This window comes from Prunus persica, chromosome G2 (genome assembly GCF_000346465.2).
Source record: "Prunus persica cultivar Lovell chromosome G2, Prunus_persica_NCBIv2, whole genome shotgun sequence".
NCBI lineage: Eukaryota > Viridiplantae > Streptophyta > Magnoliopsida > Rosales > Rosaceae > Prunus > Prunus persica.
Window position 1 is genome coordinate 22,394,660 of NC_034010.1, and position 15,684 is coordinate 22,410,343.

General features: G+C 39.5%; 3 protein-coding genes across 5 annotated transcripts; all 3 read left to right on the forward strand.

The window, feature by feature from the left end:
* On the forward strand, nt 189–1,676 carry LOC109947065. The gene is made up of 2 exons (XM_020556455.1): nt 189–1,180; nt 1,253–1,676. The coding sequence occupies exons 1-2, from the start codon at nt 299–301 to the stop codon at nt 1,484–1,486; spliced, it is 1,116 nt and encodes a 371-aa protein (XP_020412044.1). The 5' UTR covers nt 189–298; the 3' UTR covers nt 1,487–1,676.
* Nucleotides 2,484–3,928, forward strand: LOC109947573. Of its 2 annotated transcripts, none has more exons than XM_020558040.1 (2): nt 2,484–3,087; nt 3,543–3,928. In XM_020558040.1, the coding sequence occupies exons 1-2, from the start codon at nt 2,532–2,534 to the stop codon at nt 3,545–3,547; spliced, it is 561 nt and encodes a 186-aa protein (XP_020413629.1). In that variant the 5' UTR covers nt 2,484–2,531; the 3' UTR covers nt 3,548–3,928. The 2 variants fall into 2 exon arrangements, with proteins under 2 accessions (XP_020413629.1, XP_020413630.1); XM_020558041.1 differs by lacking the exon at nt 3,543–3,928 and having other exon boundaries at nt 2,484–2,885; nt 2,958–3,241.
* LOC109947571 lies at nt 12,592–14,184 on the forward strand. Of its 2 annotated transcripts, none has more exons than XM_020558037.1 (2): nt 12,592–13,560; nt 13,687–14,184. In XM_020558037.1, exons 1-2 carry the CDS (start codon nt 12,652–12,654, stop codon nt 13,900–13,902), a joined length of 1,125 nt encoding a protein of 374 aa, XP_020413626.1. In that variant the 5' UTR covers nt 12,592–12,651; the 3' UTR covers nt 13,903–14,184. The 2 variants fall into 2 exon arrangements, with proteins under 2 accessions (XP_020413626.1, XP_020413625.1); XM_020558036.1 differs by having other exon boundaries at nt 12,593–13,560; nt 13,648–14,184.

Here is a 15,684-nt window from a genome sequence, read left to right on the forward strand (position 1 = left end):
GCCTACGAGGCCTTTCTCCCGGGTTGGGTCTTCCAATGACGTGGCTCTTAGGTATTATGACAGATGTTCCACTAGAAACATTTTTATGGTGGGACTCACCTTCCGGTGCGACCCATCTTCCTTTATATGAAGGAAACAAACAAGTTCCATCTTCTTTTATATAAAGCAAACAAGTTAGTTCCACTAGAAACATTTCGCCCGAACCACATCTCTCTCCTTTCTCTCTCTCTCTCTCTCTCTCTCTCTCTCTCTCTCTCTCTCTCAACATCTGATTCAGAGCTAGCTAGCTATAGCAGCAATGGCCATGGCTTCTCTTCTCAGCCCTTCTTCTTCCAATTTACTTCTCCACCACCTAAGAGAAGTCCATCTGCCAACGATCCGACCTGCAGAGGTCGAAGAAAGCAGTAACATTGGAGAGGCTAGACACAGACCAGCCTCAGCTGCTATCGTGGCGCCAAACGCTGCTTTCAGCTTCAGGGGCCCACAAACGACGGTGTACGCTGCGGCCTACTGCATCGGCGGAGGTACTAGTTTGTGCCCGGATGAGGTCCTTCTGACTGCTCTCCCGGTCAATGGACCCACCCGACAAGACGCTATGGCTGCAATCATGGCGTTCCGGTTGAAGATGACCTTACGCCATAGCAGCAGCCGCCGGCAATTGGTGGATTTCTGTTTTCTGGTGCCGGCTGAGGGTGGTGACCAGAATTTTGTGGACCCTGCACCAAACAGGGGACCCAATTATATCCCGGATCTCAATGTCTCGCCGCCGGATGCGACGGCGCCGGCGATGGAGTTCGTCGGAGAAATAAAGAGCCAGAACATCTCCCGGTTCATTGATTACGTGGTGGGGTACCTGGGCGAGTACGGGAGTGATGATTCGGTGGCGGAGTACAGGAAGATTCTGAGCAGCAAAAGTGAAGACGAAATCGGAAACCTTGATTCGATTCGTGTCTGGAATATTCTCACCCTGAGAACCGAAATTCAGAAGGCGCTCGTTGCGAAAGGCCTTGTTGAAGCCCCAATCGGCTCCGATGATGTTCAATTCCCGGCGCAGCAGCAGCTGCTTCCCATTCCACAACAAGGCTGGACGGCCGCCCTTAACCATGCTCATATTCATTGTCATGTCACTGCTGCTGCCGCCGGCACCGGTGCCAATTTTAACGGCAACGACAAAACTATGGTACTATTCAGTAATTAGTATATGGGTAGCTTCAACTTGATTGCATTGAATATCTGTTTTCTTTGTTTTCAGTCGGATGGTCGCAATTATGGTGTTGGTTATGAGAAGCAGAGCAACGTGGCAAAGCGGAAGGCGGTGGCTGTTGGTGGTGTGGACGAGGACGACCCATGTTGTCCCTATGATCAGCCGATGAAGAAGCCCAGCCACGGCGTCGGCGGGGTTCTTTGGATCGATGAGGCTAAAGCCCTGGCTCGGGACAAGGCGCCTATTGATGAAGCAGAGGAGGAGGGCGTGTCCACTGACTGAATCAATCCTCCGAAAAGTCCCTTTTGATTGTTTTGTTTATTTATTTATTTGTTTTTTTTTATACTGGAAGGCTTGTGTGTGAAACTTGTGTGTTGTTTTGTTCCTTTTGCTTTTGCTGGGTTGGTTTGTGTAGAAGAGAGTGAGGGTTTGTTTCCACTTTATTGAATAAAGTAATTTGTAATTGCGCTTAGATATTGCGTGTGGCCACTTAATTGCGCTTTAGATACATTAAAGCTGTCGTGTGTTGGGAAGAATAAGACGGTTGTGTCCATTTTGGCGGGCATTTTGGCTGTTGCGCGCGTTTGATAAATCATCCATCGAAGTTGGATGTTTGGATGCAGACAAGGCTTGGCGGTCGCAAGCTCGAGTGACCAATTGCAATTTCCAATTAAATATTTAACATTAAAGAATTGAATATTAATAAATTTAGGCACACGTTCAATAAAAAATATTTATTCTTCTTGTGAAATTCTATTTATACTTGGGAAGTGTCCCCTTTTCCATTTTGAAAGCACTCGCATAAAACTGCCACAGAAGAGTACAAATGTATAATCATTCTTCCTTTTTCTTTCTCTCTCTTTACAATAAAAAATTCTGTTTGATATTTTCCTAATTTGTTTGGGGCAGTTTCTGACCATTCAAATTGTAGAATTTTTGATCCGATGCCCAACATCTATGTCTCTGTGTATTGGTTGTACCGGATAAAAGGACATGATTTTCTAAAAGTTATGACATGAAAGTGCTTCAACTAAAATCCTGACCTGGAATTCCTTTTTTGTTTTCTTTCTATATCATGCCGTTTTACTTAAATATATATATATATATATATATATATATAAAATGGAGGGAGGGAGAGCAGAGGTGGGCCCAGATTTCTTTTCTCTTTGATCAGGACAGAGACCAAGGTTGAACCTTCAAAAGCTCTAAATTTTTTAGAAAATATTATAATAATATGACGCTTTCTACAAATACATCTCCTCCAATCCCACCACCACCGCCTTCCTTCTCCAAAATCCCAAACTCCAAACCCAACAAAAATTCAACAATGATGTCGACCTCTCCGAATCCAGACGCCTCTGTTTTTGCAAGCATAATGGAACTTCACTTCAAAGAACTCGATCTGATCCTGGAACAGCTTCTCCTCAACAAAGAACAAATGCTTCCCATACTTCAAAAGTGCTTCTCACTCACTTTCCTGAAAGAGGGTCTTGCAGAACAAATTGCTGTCCATAAACGCGATTCAGCCGATCGGATTAACCCCGGTCCGCTGGACTCTGCTCTTCTCAAGGACTGCGTGGCGCAGGTTCTGGTGCCCAGCAACAAACGCTTCATCAAATTTGTGCATTGCTACCTGCTTGAAGCTGGCAAGGAGAAACAAGCTGAAGAGTACCTGCAAAAGGTGAGCCCTGCATCTCGGGTCCAACACTTGGACTCCATCAATATTTGGAATTACCTTACTCTGCCATGCCAGGTGTTCAATAAGGTAATGGAAGATATGGGGTTAGGCGAAAATCCTTCCAATTTCTTCATGCCTCCAGCAGCACCTGAGGTTTTTCCCACTCCGGCACCGGGCTGGAGGCCTGGCCAGGCTATGGCCGACGGTAACGTTCCGTGACCTTGCTTTAGAGGCCTAATTGACAGCTTGGTAAATAAATTTGGAGTTTTACTTTTACAGCAAACCTTTTTCTTTTTCTTTTTTCTTTTTTGGGTAAATATTTTTTCTGTAAGAAATTTGTTGATTTGGGTTTACTTGGGTAATGATAAGAATGTTGTATGCGTGTATACATGCTTAGTCAATAATTACGTTTATTAGCATCGAGTAACACAGCATGACAGAGATGTAACAGAGCATTGAGTAAACTGTGGCCAAAAGCATGATTTCTATCTTTGGAGAGTTATGATGTGGAGTGCCCGCTCTTTGTAATTCTCTATATATAGTAAACAGACTGTTTATTTTGTAAAATAGAGGTAGATTAATTGTGCTGAATGAAATTCTTACATTTGCGGTCTATTTTGTTGTTGAAAAATGAATACCTATGTTTCAATCTTGCTTCAGGATGAGGCTGGCATTGTTCCTGAGACCGAGGACAGCACTTCAACAGCCGTGGAGCCTAACCCTGTTGGACTAGTTCTTCACGTAGGTGAGGTTACAGACCGGTCTATGATGGATGCTGCAGCTGAAGACAAGAAGAAGAAGGGGGTGATTCTTCTGACACAGACTAAGCATCACCCAGTTATCCTGTTTTCTTTCTTTTTACTTTGAAGACTACAATCATCCTGGTTTTGCTATTGCAATGATTCCATATATACTTGCGGTATGTATTAGGAGCCATGACTTCCTGCAATCCATTTGCGTATGTACTTGCTGCAAGGGATATGCATCCTTGTTTATGTTTGGACATCTTTTTAACATTGGTTGATCCTGTTATGAATGCTGCTTTGATATAAACTGATTACCCGCCACTTGCACAATTGCACTCTGTTTGGTACCTAAGAATGCATTATAAATTTCAGTGAGATCCAAGATTCACTATAAATTCTAGGAAGCATGATAAGCCCCAAACTACTGCATGTACCTTATATATAGTCATCGGCTGCTTGATTCATGAAGTCCTTGGGTGTTATTGAATTCTGCATTCGAATATGGATGTATAATTCACACATACGTATTATAATGATAACATGATAACATGTTTAGTTCTGTTTTCTCAGCATGATAATCAATCCTCTATATATATGTTGCCCTGTAAGATTGTTTCCATTATCTCCCGAAATTGTCCTTACAAACTGGTTCTAAGCACAAATGTTACCGTCATGGGTTACTACGACTATAACATTAGATCCAATTCTATAGGAATCTAGTGCTGGTACTCTTGAATCTTTGCATCATCTTTTTATTCCACGCTATAGTTGCATGTATGCATTGCATGCAAATCACTAATGCGTATCTATTTCTGAAAACAGATTAATCTACGAGGTAACAATTTCCTTCCCTGATGGAATTTCTTACAACACCAAGCATATTTCCTAGGTTAGAAAGGTAGCAACCAGATTCATCCTCTTAGAACAACTTGCAAGATTTCCTGTATTTGACTGCTCATATTCCCCTACTCGTTTTTAAAACCCAGAAAACCCCCTTCCTATAGCATATCGAGTCTATTTTTGCAGAAGCTTAAAAAATGCCATGGTTTTACACTGGTATTGGTTTATCTGGTATGAAACCAGATTAAAGATACTGATTCGTATGAATCTTGCAGCTTAATATGTACATACTATACAACTGCTTATCAATATGCCACACAAATGTTGCAAATCGCCGTATTTTATCATTTGCCTCGTTAGTTTTGGAAAGTAGAATATCCACCATTCCAAAAGAGAAATGCATGCCCGACACCCAAATCCTCTTTTAGTTTAGTAGAGAGTACAGACACTTTTGTTTACGTCTCAAACCCAAACACCCACGAACACAAGTACTTGCTTGTGTGGCCCCAAATTCATGCGCAAAATAAGAAATCTAGACCCTGTTGAGATTTATCTTAATTATGTTTTCTGCAGAATAATTATTAGTTCCTATTTTATAGGAGTCAGTTGTTTTTCTTTCCTGGTCTTCAGAAATCCCTCTAGTTGATAGAGTTTGTTAGACGTGTTTTAGTTGTTCCTCTTTATTTGCTAATTAGTTGTTTGTACTCTCCTTTATAAGAAGAGCATGTTTCAGTCAATAAATAATAAGTTAAGTTCAGCAATTCTATTGTCTTCTTATTTTCAAAGCTATCTTTTAGTTCTCACAATCTGGTATCAGAGCCCCCACTGGGCCTGACTTAAAATTCTCCAAAAAGCAGCAGCTTTCTTAACTTGCAGCAGCAAGAATTGATGGCATCCGACAAGGTTCAAGAGAACTACGTGCAGCCGGCCATACCTCGCTTCGATGGTCATTATGACCATTGGGGCATGTTGATGGAGAATTTTCTGAGATCCAAAGAGTATTGGAGTCTCATTGAAAATGGAATTGCTGAACCAGCAGAGGGAGCGTTGTTGACAGAAGCGCAACAGAAAAGACTTGATGAACAGAAATTGAAGGACCTGAAAGTGAAAAACTACCTCTTCCAAGCAATTGATCGATCCATTTTGGAGACTATTCTCCAGAAGGACACTTCCAAGCAGATATGGGAGTCTATGAAGAAAAAGTATCAAGGTTCCACCAAGGTAAAGCGTGCACAGCTTCAAGCACTCCGGAGAGATTTTGAAACTCTTCACATGAAACCAGACGATTCTGTTGATGAATACTTCTCAAAAATGATGGCAATTGCAAGTAAGATGCGGCTTCATGGTGATAAGATGGATGATGTCACAATCATTGAAAAAATTCTTCGTTCAATGTCACCAAAGTTTAACTATGTTGTTTGTGCAATTGAGGAAGCAAACGACATTGAAACAATGTCATTAGATGAATTGCAAAGTTCACTGTTGGTACATGAGCAGAAATTCAAAAGTCATGACACTTCAAAAGAAGAGAAAGCTTTAAAAGTCTCAACCAGCAACGACTCATCATCATCATGGAGAGGTTCCGGACGTGGTCGAGGAAGAGGCCGTGGACGAGGTAGAGGCAGAGGTGCTCATGATTCCGGAGGCAGAACTCATGATTCCAGCAATAGAGGAAATCACGATTCCAGCAACAGAGGAAATCACGATTCCAGCAACAGAGGAAATTATGATTCCAGCAACAGAGGCAAAGATTTATACAGACACCAAAGTTATCATGAGTCACAGCTCGACAAATCAAATATTGAGTGCTATAGGTGCGGTAGATATGGTCACTACCGTTCTGAATGCCGCACTAACATGAATAGAGAAAGGGGAGAAAAATCCAATTTTACGGAGAAAGAAGAAGAAGCTACACTTTTGCTGGTATGTCAAGCCGTGGAGAACACTCAGGATGTATGGTACATTGACACAGGATGCAGTAACCATATGAGCGGTAACAAGTCATCATTCTCTTACTTAGATGAGTCTTTTCGATCTACTGTTCGTTTTGGTGATAATTCTGCAATTTATGTTATGGGAAAAGGCAATATTTCAATATGGACCAAGGATAACACTACACAAACCATCTCTAGTGTTTTCTATGTCCCAGATTTAAAAAGCAATTTATTAAGTGTGGGGCAGCTTCAGGAAAAAGGCTATGAGATCACAATTAAAGAAGGAATGTGTCAGATTCAAGATTCAAAGAAAGGACTCATTGCACAGGTCAAAATGACACCAAATCGTATGTTTCCTCTGCATATTCAAAGTGTGGGCCAGACTTGTTTTTCTGCCAAAGTGAAGGAGACAGCTTGGTTGTGGCATTATCGTTATGGCCACTTAAATTTCAAGGGATTGAAGACTCTACAGACCCTACATCCATAATTTCATTGCTTACTATATTCATGAATGTAAGAATATCCATCATAAGATTAATCATTTGAAACTTTAAATACAAATTTTTCCATCAAGATTGAGTGATTGCAGAACTTACACATTAATATTGAATCTGCATTACTGTGAACAGTTATGAAGAACCCCCGAGTCTCTCAGATGATATCTGCAAACCATGAAAAGCCCAAAAGCTTTACGCCATTGCTAAACACAGAATCAAGTAAAATTCAACAGCATTGTCAGATTCAAATTGCCATGAATTTAATTCCATGTCAAATTCTTCACCTCATTGTGGCAGCTGAACCACCATGATGCTGTGGTTGTTGTGTTCAATGTACCAGGCAATTATCATAAGCCATAGGAAAGCGCTAAAGATCTTGCTTTGGGCTGGCTGTCTATAAGTCCCAGAACGTGAAGCTGGTGTCGAAAACCAACAGCACGCCAGCCATATTTATAGTTCCATACGGAAACAGCATTTGTGGAGGGTGCGGCGTTTGAATGACTTTCAGAAAACAAAATTTATATCTAAAGGGGGCATTTCCGTGGTTTTCCAAAGTACAATGGGCAAAATTGAAATTTCAGAATCTTTGAGCTTCATTTTCGACTTTTTAGAAAAGTCATTATTTTCGAGAACAACCACCATGATCATTGAGTTATTATTGGTTCACTGGGTCTTTATTTGCATTTGGTTACCTTGGAATTATAAGTAATTCTTGGTGTTGTTCTTGTTAGATATGTAAATTTGGAACTTTTCAACCACTGTATGTAGGCAACTTAGGTGCAGTTGCAAAGTTAAACACTTTACGTCATGTTCTTTTACATCAAGAATAGTTGCTGTAATTTGATTATGTGGTATTTTGGATTGAGGGTCTGAGACCCACTTTGGATCGATTATTGCTTATGGTTGTGAAAAAAGGGCCTGAAGGCCATTAGAATTGTTGCTAGGGTGTAGTTGACTTATATGTCATGCTTGTTGAACGATTGGTGAGTAAATTGTGTTTTCTGTGCAAGTGGATTTTGGGTTTAGTAATTTAGACCAACACCTGCAAATTGTTGGACAGACATAAAATTCATCGTGGATTCCAAAAAAAAATTCGGAATGAATCCTGTCAATAATAATTTGAATTATTTTGTAAAATTTTCAACAAAGTCCCATCCCAAGTTATTAGGCGCATTTTCAAATTTTGGAGAGCTAGCTAGACTGGTTTTCCATAGACAATGCATGCATCACAGAGAGTGAGAGACCAACGTTTGTGCTATGTTATTGATGTTGAGCTTTGGTGTTTGCTTCTTTAGCCTTGGTGATGTGTCAAAATGCGCTTAGCAGGAAGGTTTGGGAGTTTATTTTTTTAGTTTGGACGAGCCGATATCCTTGACTTTTCAACCTAACAAACTCTCCCTCCTCTAGATATCTCATGTGAATGCTGAATCAAGTCCATTCGTGCCGAATCAAGTTGATTTGTGTAATAGGTGAAAAAAAGAAGATGATTCCGTTTGACATGGATGCAATGCATGTATAATTTGATCAACAAAACAAAATATTTCATTTTCTAGCGGATCGCCCTCTCTTCAACGAAAGTGAAGGTCCACGACAAAATAATTAGCCAATTTAACACCAATTTGTAGCAAAATATCAGAAGAAAATAAATATGTGAGGATGGTAATGGTTACTGGAAGAATTTCTTTAGACGCATTTGATGGTTGGGATTGCACTTTTTATTGTTAATTTTTAATTTTTATGAGCCGCTATCCTTGACCTTCCCTCGTAGCTACCTACCTCAACCCTCATTCTCTCCCCTCCATCTCAATTTGATGGATGCCCTCATGATCATTTCACATAGGAACAATTCAACAAAAAATAAAAAGAAAGAAGAAAGGATGAAGGACGTCCCGCGAATAATTAACACAAATTTGCAGCAAAATTTGGCATGTTGGAGATGGATATCTTACTATCTTATTGACAGAAAAGGATGTCATGCGACCGCCAGACGCGCGATCTTTTGGAATATATTTGATTTAAGATAAGAATATCTCCCTAAATCAAGGAACCAATTTTCACTAAATCTCTTAAAATAATTCATATAATTTTGTTGGGAAAGAATAATCCTAACCAAATAAGGATTATTCTTCCAAAATCCTAGCACACAAGGAGACCATAAAACACTCTAGAGTCGTTTTTATTTTGAATGGGGAGGAAGCCATTCTTCTTCCCTTCTCCCCTCCTCTCTTCCTTCCCGCTCCTTTCCTCGCTTCTATCTTCACCCAGAGACAAAAGATTTCTCATATTTTTCTTCGTTTTGTTATGATTTTTCTGTACTCATAACAAATAGATGCATCTCGGCGTCAGATCTCAATCTTGATTACTGTATTAATTTAATGATGTCAACTAAATTCTTGTTATTTGATTATATATTGAATTTCATTTGAGCTTCTTAAAACAATTCTTCGACTGAACTTTAGATCGAATTGCTGACGAGGTTCTAGTCAAATTAAGTTTGGTCAGCCGTGGGTCTTTGGATTTGACGAGCCATTTTAACACTCTTGGTCAGCCGACATATTATTATTATTATTATTATTATTATTATGATTTAATTTCTTGTTTGAATGTGTAATATTAAAATCCAAAGGTGAAATTTAGAGAAAGGGTAATAATGGAAAGTGGGGCTCTTCCCAAACTAGGAAAAAAGAAGGGTATGTGCGGTGTATACACGTGGACGGCAGCGACGGAGATGTGATGATGATGTAACCATGCAGTCAAGCAATTAGTGGAACTTCTAGAAGTAATTTGACTTGTGAGAGTTGTAAACATAAACGAAAACTAGCTTATTTATAGAAAAGAAAATCTTTGGGGCCTTAGGGGCAGCGACTTAAATTAATAATTTAATTTATCCTGATATAATAACAATAATAAAACACATAAAAAATGATAAAGGGGGCAAAGCTATAAAAGAGCTTGCTTAATTAGGAATGTTTAAAGATGATAAAGGGGGCAAAGCTATAAATTAAAAGTGCTTAATTATTTAGAGGGCTTGTCTTTAATTTGACCCAAGGATGAAAGAAAAAAGAGATCAAAGATCCAGTTCCAACACTTACAATGGCGGTGATGGTAGGACCCTGTGATAACTGAAGTCCTACGAGAAGAATCTTCGCATTTGGTTGCTAATTTTATAAATGGAGTTTATGCAATTTGATTTGTCGCCAACCCTACAAGTAGCTAATCCTATATTTTATGTGTTTTTCCTGAATAGTATTAGTGTGGGTCCAATTTTGGAAATATTAAAGAAAAAAATACAAAGATGATAACCCTTTTGTTTGTTTTAATCTATTTATTTATTATAAAGAATATTTGTCGTCTACTATTATAAAGCCAGGCGAAATTATAGAGAAATCAAGCGCATATTCAGGTTACTATTTATTTAATCAAAAGCTTGCATGCATAATGCATAGGTGGGGTTGGGATATATCATTTATATAATTTTAATTATATGCAATTTCTTTTCCTGATGTCTGTTAATGACATAAGCTACGGTTTTCCTCTTCTTTTGGTTTTATTAGAGGTCAAAAATCACTTTTGGCCTTTGTAGTTTGACACTTCAATTATTTTTGACCATATAGTTTTAATTTCATCAATTTTGTCATTTTAGTTTTGTATTTGTAGCAATTCAAGGACATGTTGTTATTCTTGTCAATTTCTTTGACAATGTAAGGGGCAATTTTATAAAACAAAAACCCTTTAGCGTAAAAGTTTGTTTGAAATTCTTCCCATTTCATATTAAGGCTCGAAATTCAACCACCAATCCTAATTTTTGAAGAATCCTAAACCCAAATGACCGATTTCAAGCTCTAATATGAAATTATGGAAGTTTTTGACGAGCTTTTATGCTCAAGGATTTTTGGTTGACGAAATTGCCCATTGCATCGTCAAAGAAATTAATAGGAATACTAACTTGTCTTTAAATTGCTACAAATATGAAACTACAGGGTCAACATTGACGGAATTGAAACTATAAGGTTAAAAGTGTTTGAAGTGCCAAACTACAAGGACCAAAAGTGATTTTTAGCCTTATACATATTATTCATGTCTTTTAGCATGATATTGTTCACTTTGGGCTCATGCCCTCACGGTTTTGTTTCTAGGAACTCACGAGCAACTTCCCAGTGAGTCACTCATCCTGGGATTGCTCTAGCCCCAACTCGCTTAACTTCGGAATTCTCATGACTTCGAAGCTAGTGAGCTCCCAAAAGGCCTCGTTCTAGATGAAGGTGGGCATGTACATATAAGACACATCACCCCTTCTCCGTTGGTCGATGTGAGATGTTATAAAGTGACAAAGGAGGAGAGAGAAGAGAGAAGAACAACAAAATTTCTGGAATTATGTGCCCACACTCACAAATTCAACTTCAGTCGCCCAACATAAGTTAGTTTGAGCCCCACTAGTAGCTTAATGCGCTTGATTTAATGGCATTTGAATTGGTGCTTCATTAGATAAAACATCCTACGGCTCTAATTTTTTACAAACTCCAAAATCATTAATCTAAAGGCTCAAACAATTTTTAAACAAACCCCAAAATCATCTAATTGTCTGAAATTGATGGGAAAAAATGCCTAATGTTTTTTCTTCTAATTTTCTATATACAAGCACAACCTTTGTTCACAAAAATCACCACTCTTCATAACTTATCTGAATTTAAATATTTTTAAGTTTATTTATTTAGAAAAATAAAATAAATTTAACACACACAAAATTAATTTTAAAATGTTAACACACATACAAAAAATAACCCAAAATCGAATTAACATAAATAAATAAAAAATCAAATATACATCTTTATCTTTACATATTTTATATTAGAATAAAAATCATATTTACATCCCTAAAGGTGTAAAGAAAATATAAAATTAACTTCACACGCTCGAACTTATACCTCTCCACTATAAATGCTCTTACAACTTACCATCGTATCAAACTATTTCTCTCTCTTTTTTTCTCCCCATTTAAAATTAAGCTTTTTGAACGATTTTGGACTTGATTGTGGGTGACGGACTTTTTGTTTCGGCTTCGGCTTCATCTTGTTCTAAAAGTGCTAGAACCAAATGGCCACGTCAAATGCTACTTGAGGTTTGGTATTGGGACTCCTCATCGTGTTCTAGAAAAATGATTAATAAGTTTGTCGTCAACTTTTGAGACAAGGGTGGCGGAACATAATTTGTTTGTCCAGCAGTCATCCAAGTTTTTTTATTTTATTTTAATATAAATAATAGTCTAAAATATAAAAGAAGATGATTTCTCACACATATACAATTATAATGTCGTAATTTATAGGTATATACAATTATAATGTCGTAGTTTATAGGTATTCTGATCTAAAACTTCAGTTTGTAAGTTACTACTCTCTTTCACTTAACCCCCATCAGCTGCAGTCATGTACAAATGCCGCAATCGTAATACACACTAATAAAAATTAGGTAATTACGTTAACTTAATGATGGAATTGTTATTTATTTTACATCATCTAATACCAATGGTTGCAGATTAGTGGGTTCCAAAACCAATTTCTCCAATCCTCACGTGGTTCCCAATCAGTGAGTTAACGATACTAAGGAAAGCTTTTGGTCGGCAACATCAAATCCTTGACTTTTCCTACGAATGAGACCCGCGCGACCCACTAGCTCTATATAAACAAACAAGCTCCATCTTCTTCACCCCAACCACATCTCGCCTCCCTCTCTGCGCTAGCTAGCTATAGCAGCAATGGCCAAGGCTTCTCTTCTCAGACTTTCTTCGGCCAATTTACTCCTCCACCACCTAAGAGAAGTCCGTCTGCCAACAATCCGAGCTGCAGAGGTTGAAGAAAGCAGTAGTAGCATTAGAGGGGCTGGAACCGAAACCCCAACCAGTCGAGCCTCACCTGCTATCGTGGCGCCAAATGCTGCTTTCAGCTTCTGGGGACCACAGACGACGGTGTACGCGGCTGTATACTGCGGCGGCGGAGGTAGTAGTTTGTGGCCGGAGGAGGTCCTTCTGACTGCTCTCCCAGTCAATGGACCCACCCGACAAGACGCTATGTCTGCAATCACGGCGTTCAGGTTGAAAACGGCCTTACGCCAAAGCAGCAGCAGCCGCCGTCAAGTGGTGGATTTCTGTTTTCTGGTGCCGGCTGAGGATGGTGACCAGAATTTTGTGGACCCAGCACTAAACAGGGGACCCAATTATATCCCGGATCTCAATGTCTCGCCGCCGGATGAGACCGCGTCGGCGACGGAGTTCATTGGAGAAATCAAGAGCCAAAACATCTCCCGGTTCACTGATTACGTGGTGTGGTACCTGGGCGAGTACGGGAGTGATGATGAGGTGGCGGAGTACAGGAAGATTCTGAGCAGCAAAAGTGAAGCCGAAATCGGAAACCTTGATTCGATTCGTATCTGGAATATTCTCACCCTGAGAGCTGAAATTCTGAAGGCGGTCGTTGCGAAAGGCCTCATTGAGGCCCCAATCGGCTCCGAATCCGATGATGTTCAATTCCCGCCTCCGCAGCAGCTGCTTCCCATTCCACAACAAGGGTGGACGGCCGCCCATAACCATGCTCATATTGGTTGTCATGTCACTGCTGCTGCTGCATACGGTGCCGGCGGCAAATATAACGGCAACAACGAAACTATGGTACACTCTCTAATTACTAGTTGGTAAACTTCAACTTGATTGCATTGGCTATCTTGTTTTCTTTCTTTTTATGCTCAAAATTTTCAGTCCGACGGTCGCAACTATGCTGTTGGTTATGAGAAGCAGAGCAACGTGGCGAAGCGCAAGGCAGTGGCTTTTGGTGGTGTGGACGAGGACGACCCCTGTCCCTATGTTCTGCCGATGAAGAAGCCCGGCGACGGCGGCGACGGCGGCGGCGGGGTTCTTAGTATGGATGAGGATAAAACGCGGGCTCGGGACAAGGCGCCTATTGACGAAGCAGAGGAGGAGGACATGTCCTGTGATTCTGACTCGTCACACTGAATCAATCCTCCGAACCCTTCAAGGCGTGAAAATCCCCGTGTGTGTTTATGAGATATGATAAATTAGCCTTGATTTGCTGCTTGCTTTGCTAATTCCTGGAAGGTTGTTTGTAATGTAGAGGTTTGGGTAGAAGAAGAGAGTGATGGAGTTGTCTTGTCTCCTGCACTTTCCATATATGTATTGTAATTTGTAATTTCCAATTGGGCTTGGATATTGTCGCCGCTTTTTTTATTTTTTTGTGTGTGTGAACAAGGGCAATTACATAGAATTGAACAACAAAAACACATGAGCCTACACAATTGAAACAGAAATAACTGCTCAACAGAATTCAAATTTAGACAAAACAAGTATAACCAGCAATATCAGTGTCAAATGGGCTCCGAGCAAAAATTGGTTGGAAAAGGCTCTGCACAACAATACGTATGCTCTTGATCATAGAGAAAATAATTATTTGAGAGAAGCATGTTTCACAAATTTTTCTTTGAAACTGAAATTTGGATAGGTGGTTGATAGTTTGATAAATCCAGCAGCCTGAATCCATAGAAGATCCTGTCCTCTTGTTGTTGAATTTGTTTATGTACTTTTTGATTGATTTTGCATTAATTATTTCTGCCACTCTAAAAGTGTACTGGATTATAAATCTTATCATCACTTTCACAAATAGTCATTTGTCTTGATGCTGACCTGAATTTTGTTGGGTATATTTTATTATCCGACGCAGATACATTATTATTATTTTAAAATGTCAAAAATACAAAGTGAATCATATCATCTATGATAATTTTGTTACTGCTTGCCTTATCGAATCTTTTTCTGGCTTTTGGTGTGAACGGGCGGCGCACTGGTACCAGCGGGACCCGCTCGCATTTTAACGGTTGCGCGCGCTTGAGAAATCATCCATCAAACGTTGGATGGAGGGCACGTGCATCGTGCAAGTTGTGATGCAGATAATGGTTGGCGGTCTGGAGCTCGCATTTGCAAGAATGAGTATAGTCACCCACTCTACCTGGGCGACGTGGCGGTATCGGGACGGTTCAGCTTGGTCCTTTAGACGCACGAGCCTTATTACATCACACCATCTGCCCTCGTCACGTGGCAGTAATTGGAATTCCTTTTTTGATTTCTTCGTACAATAAAAGTCTCCCGAAACCCATGAAGCATGCTAGATGCCATATTTCTGCACAATCTGGAAATCATCAGCAACATATGATTTTGTCTCCTCATTTATAGCACAAATTACATTGTCTATTGGAGCAATTTTATTATTATTTTAATTTGTGTAATTTACAAACGGATAAATTAATGCTAGGCTTACTATATTTTTATACCACATTGTGTACCATCTATCTAATAGAAGTGGAGCTCCACCAATATAATGGGGCCCACATCTATTAGAGAGGTGGTACACAATATGATATAAAAATGTGGTACGCTTAACATTTTCCTTTACGGACTTGTGTTGTATAATACAATTCATCATTATCCCAATAGTATATTTAACAACTTTGAAATACTAAAATAGGTCAGTTATATCATCAAAATGCTCTCCAACACCCTTGTCAAAATCAATCATCAAAGCTGCAACCTCTTTGTTTCTCTTCAAGACTGGTAAGTTGACATGGTCTCTTCAAAACATTTAATTTTGCTTTTGGAAAAAAAAAAAAAACCTACCTTGAAATTGTAGGCTTTCCGTGAGTTAGAGTATGTATTTATAAAGGAAAATGCTAGGGAGACCAACTTTAGATACCAACTTGGGTACCAACCTCTCTAATAGAGGTGGGA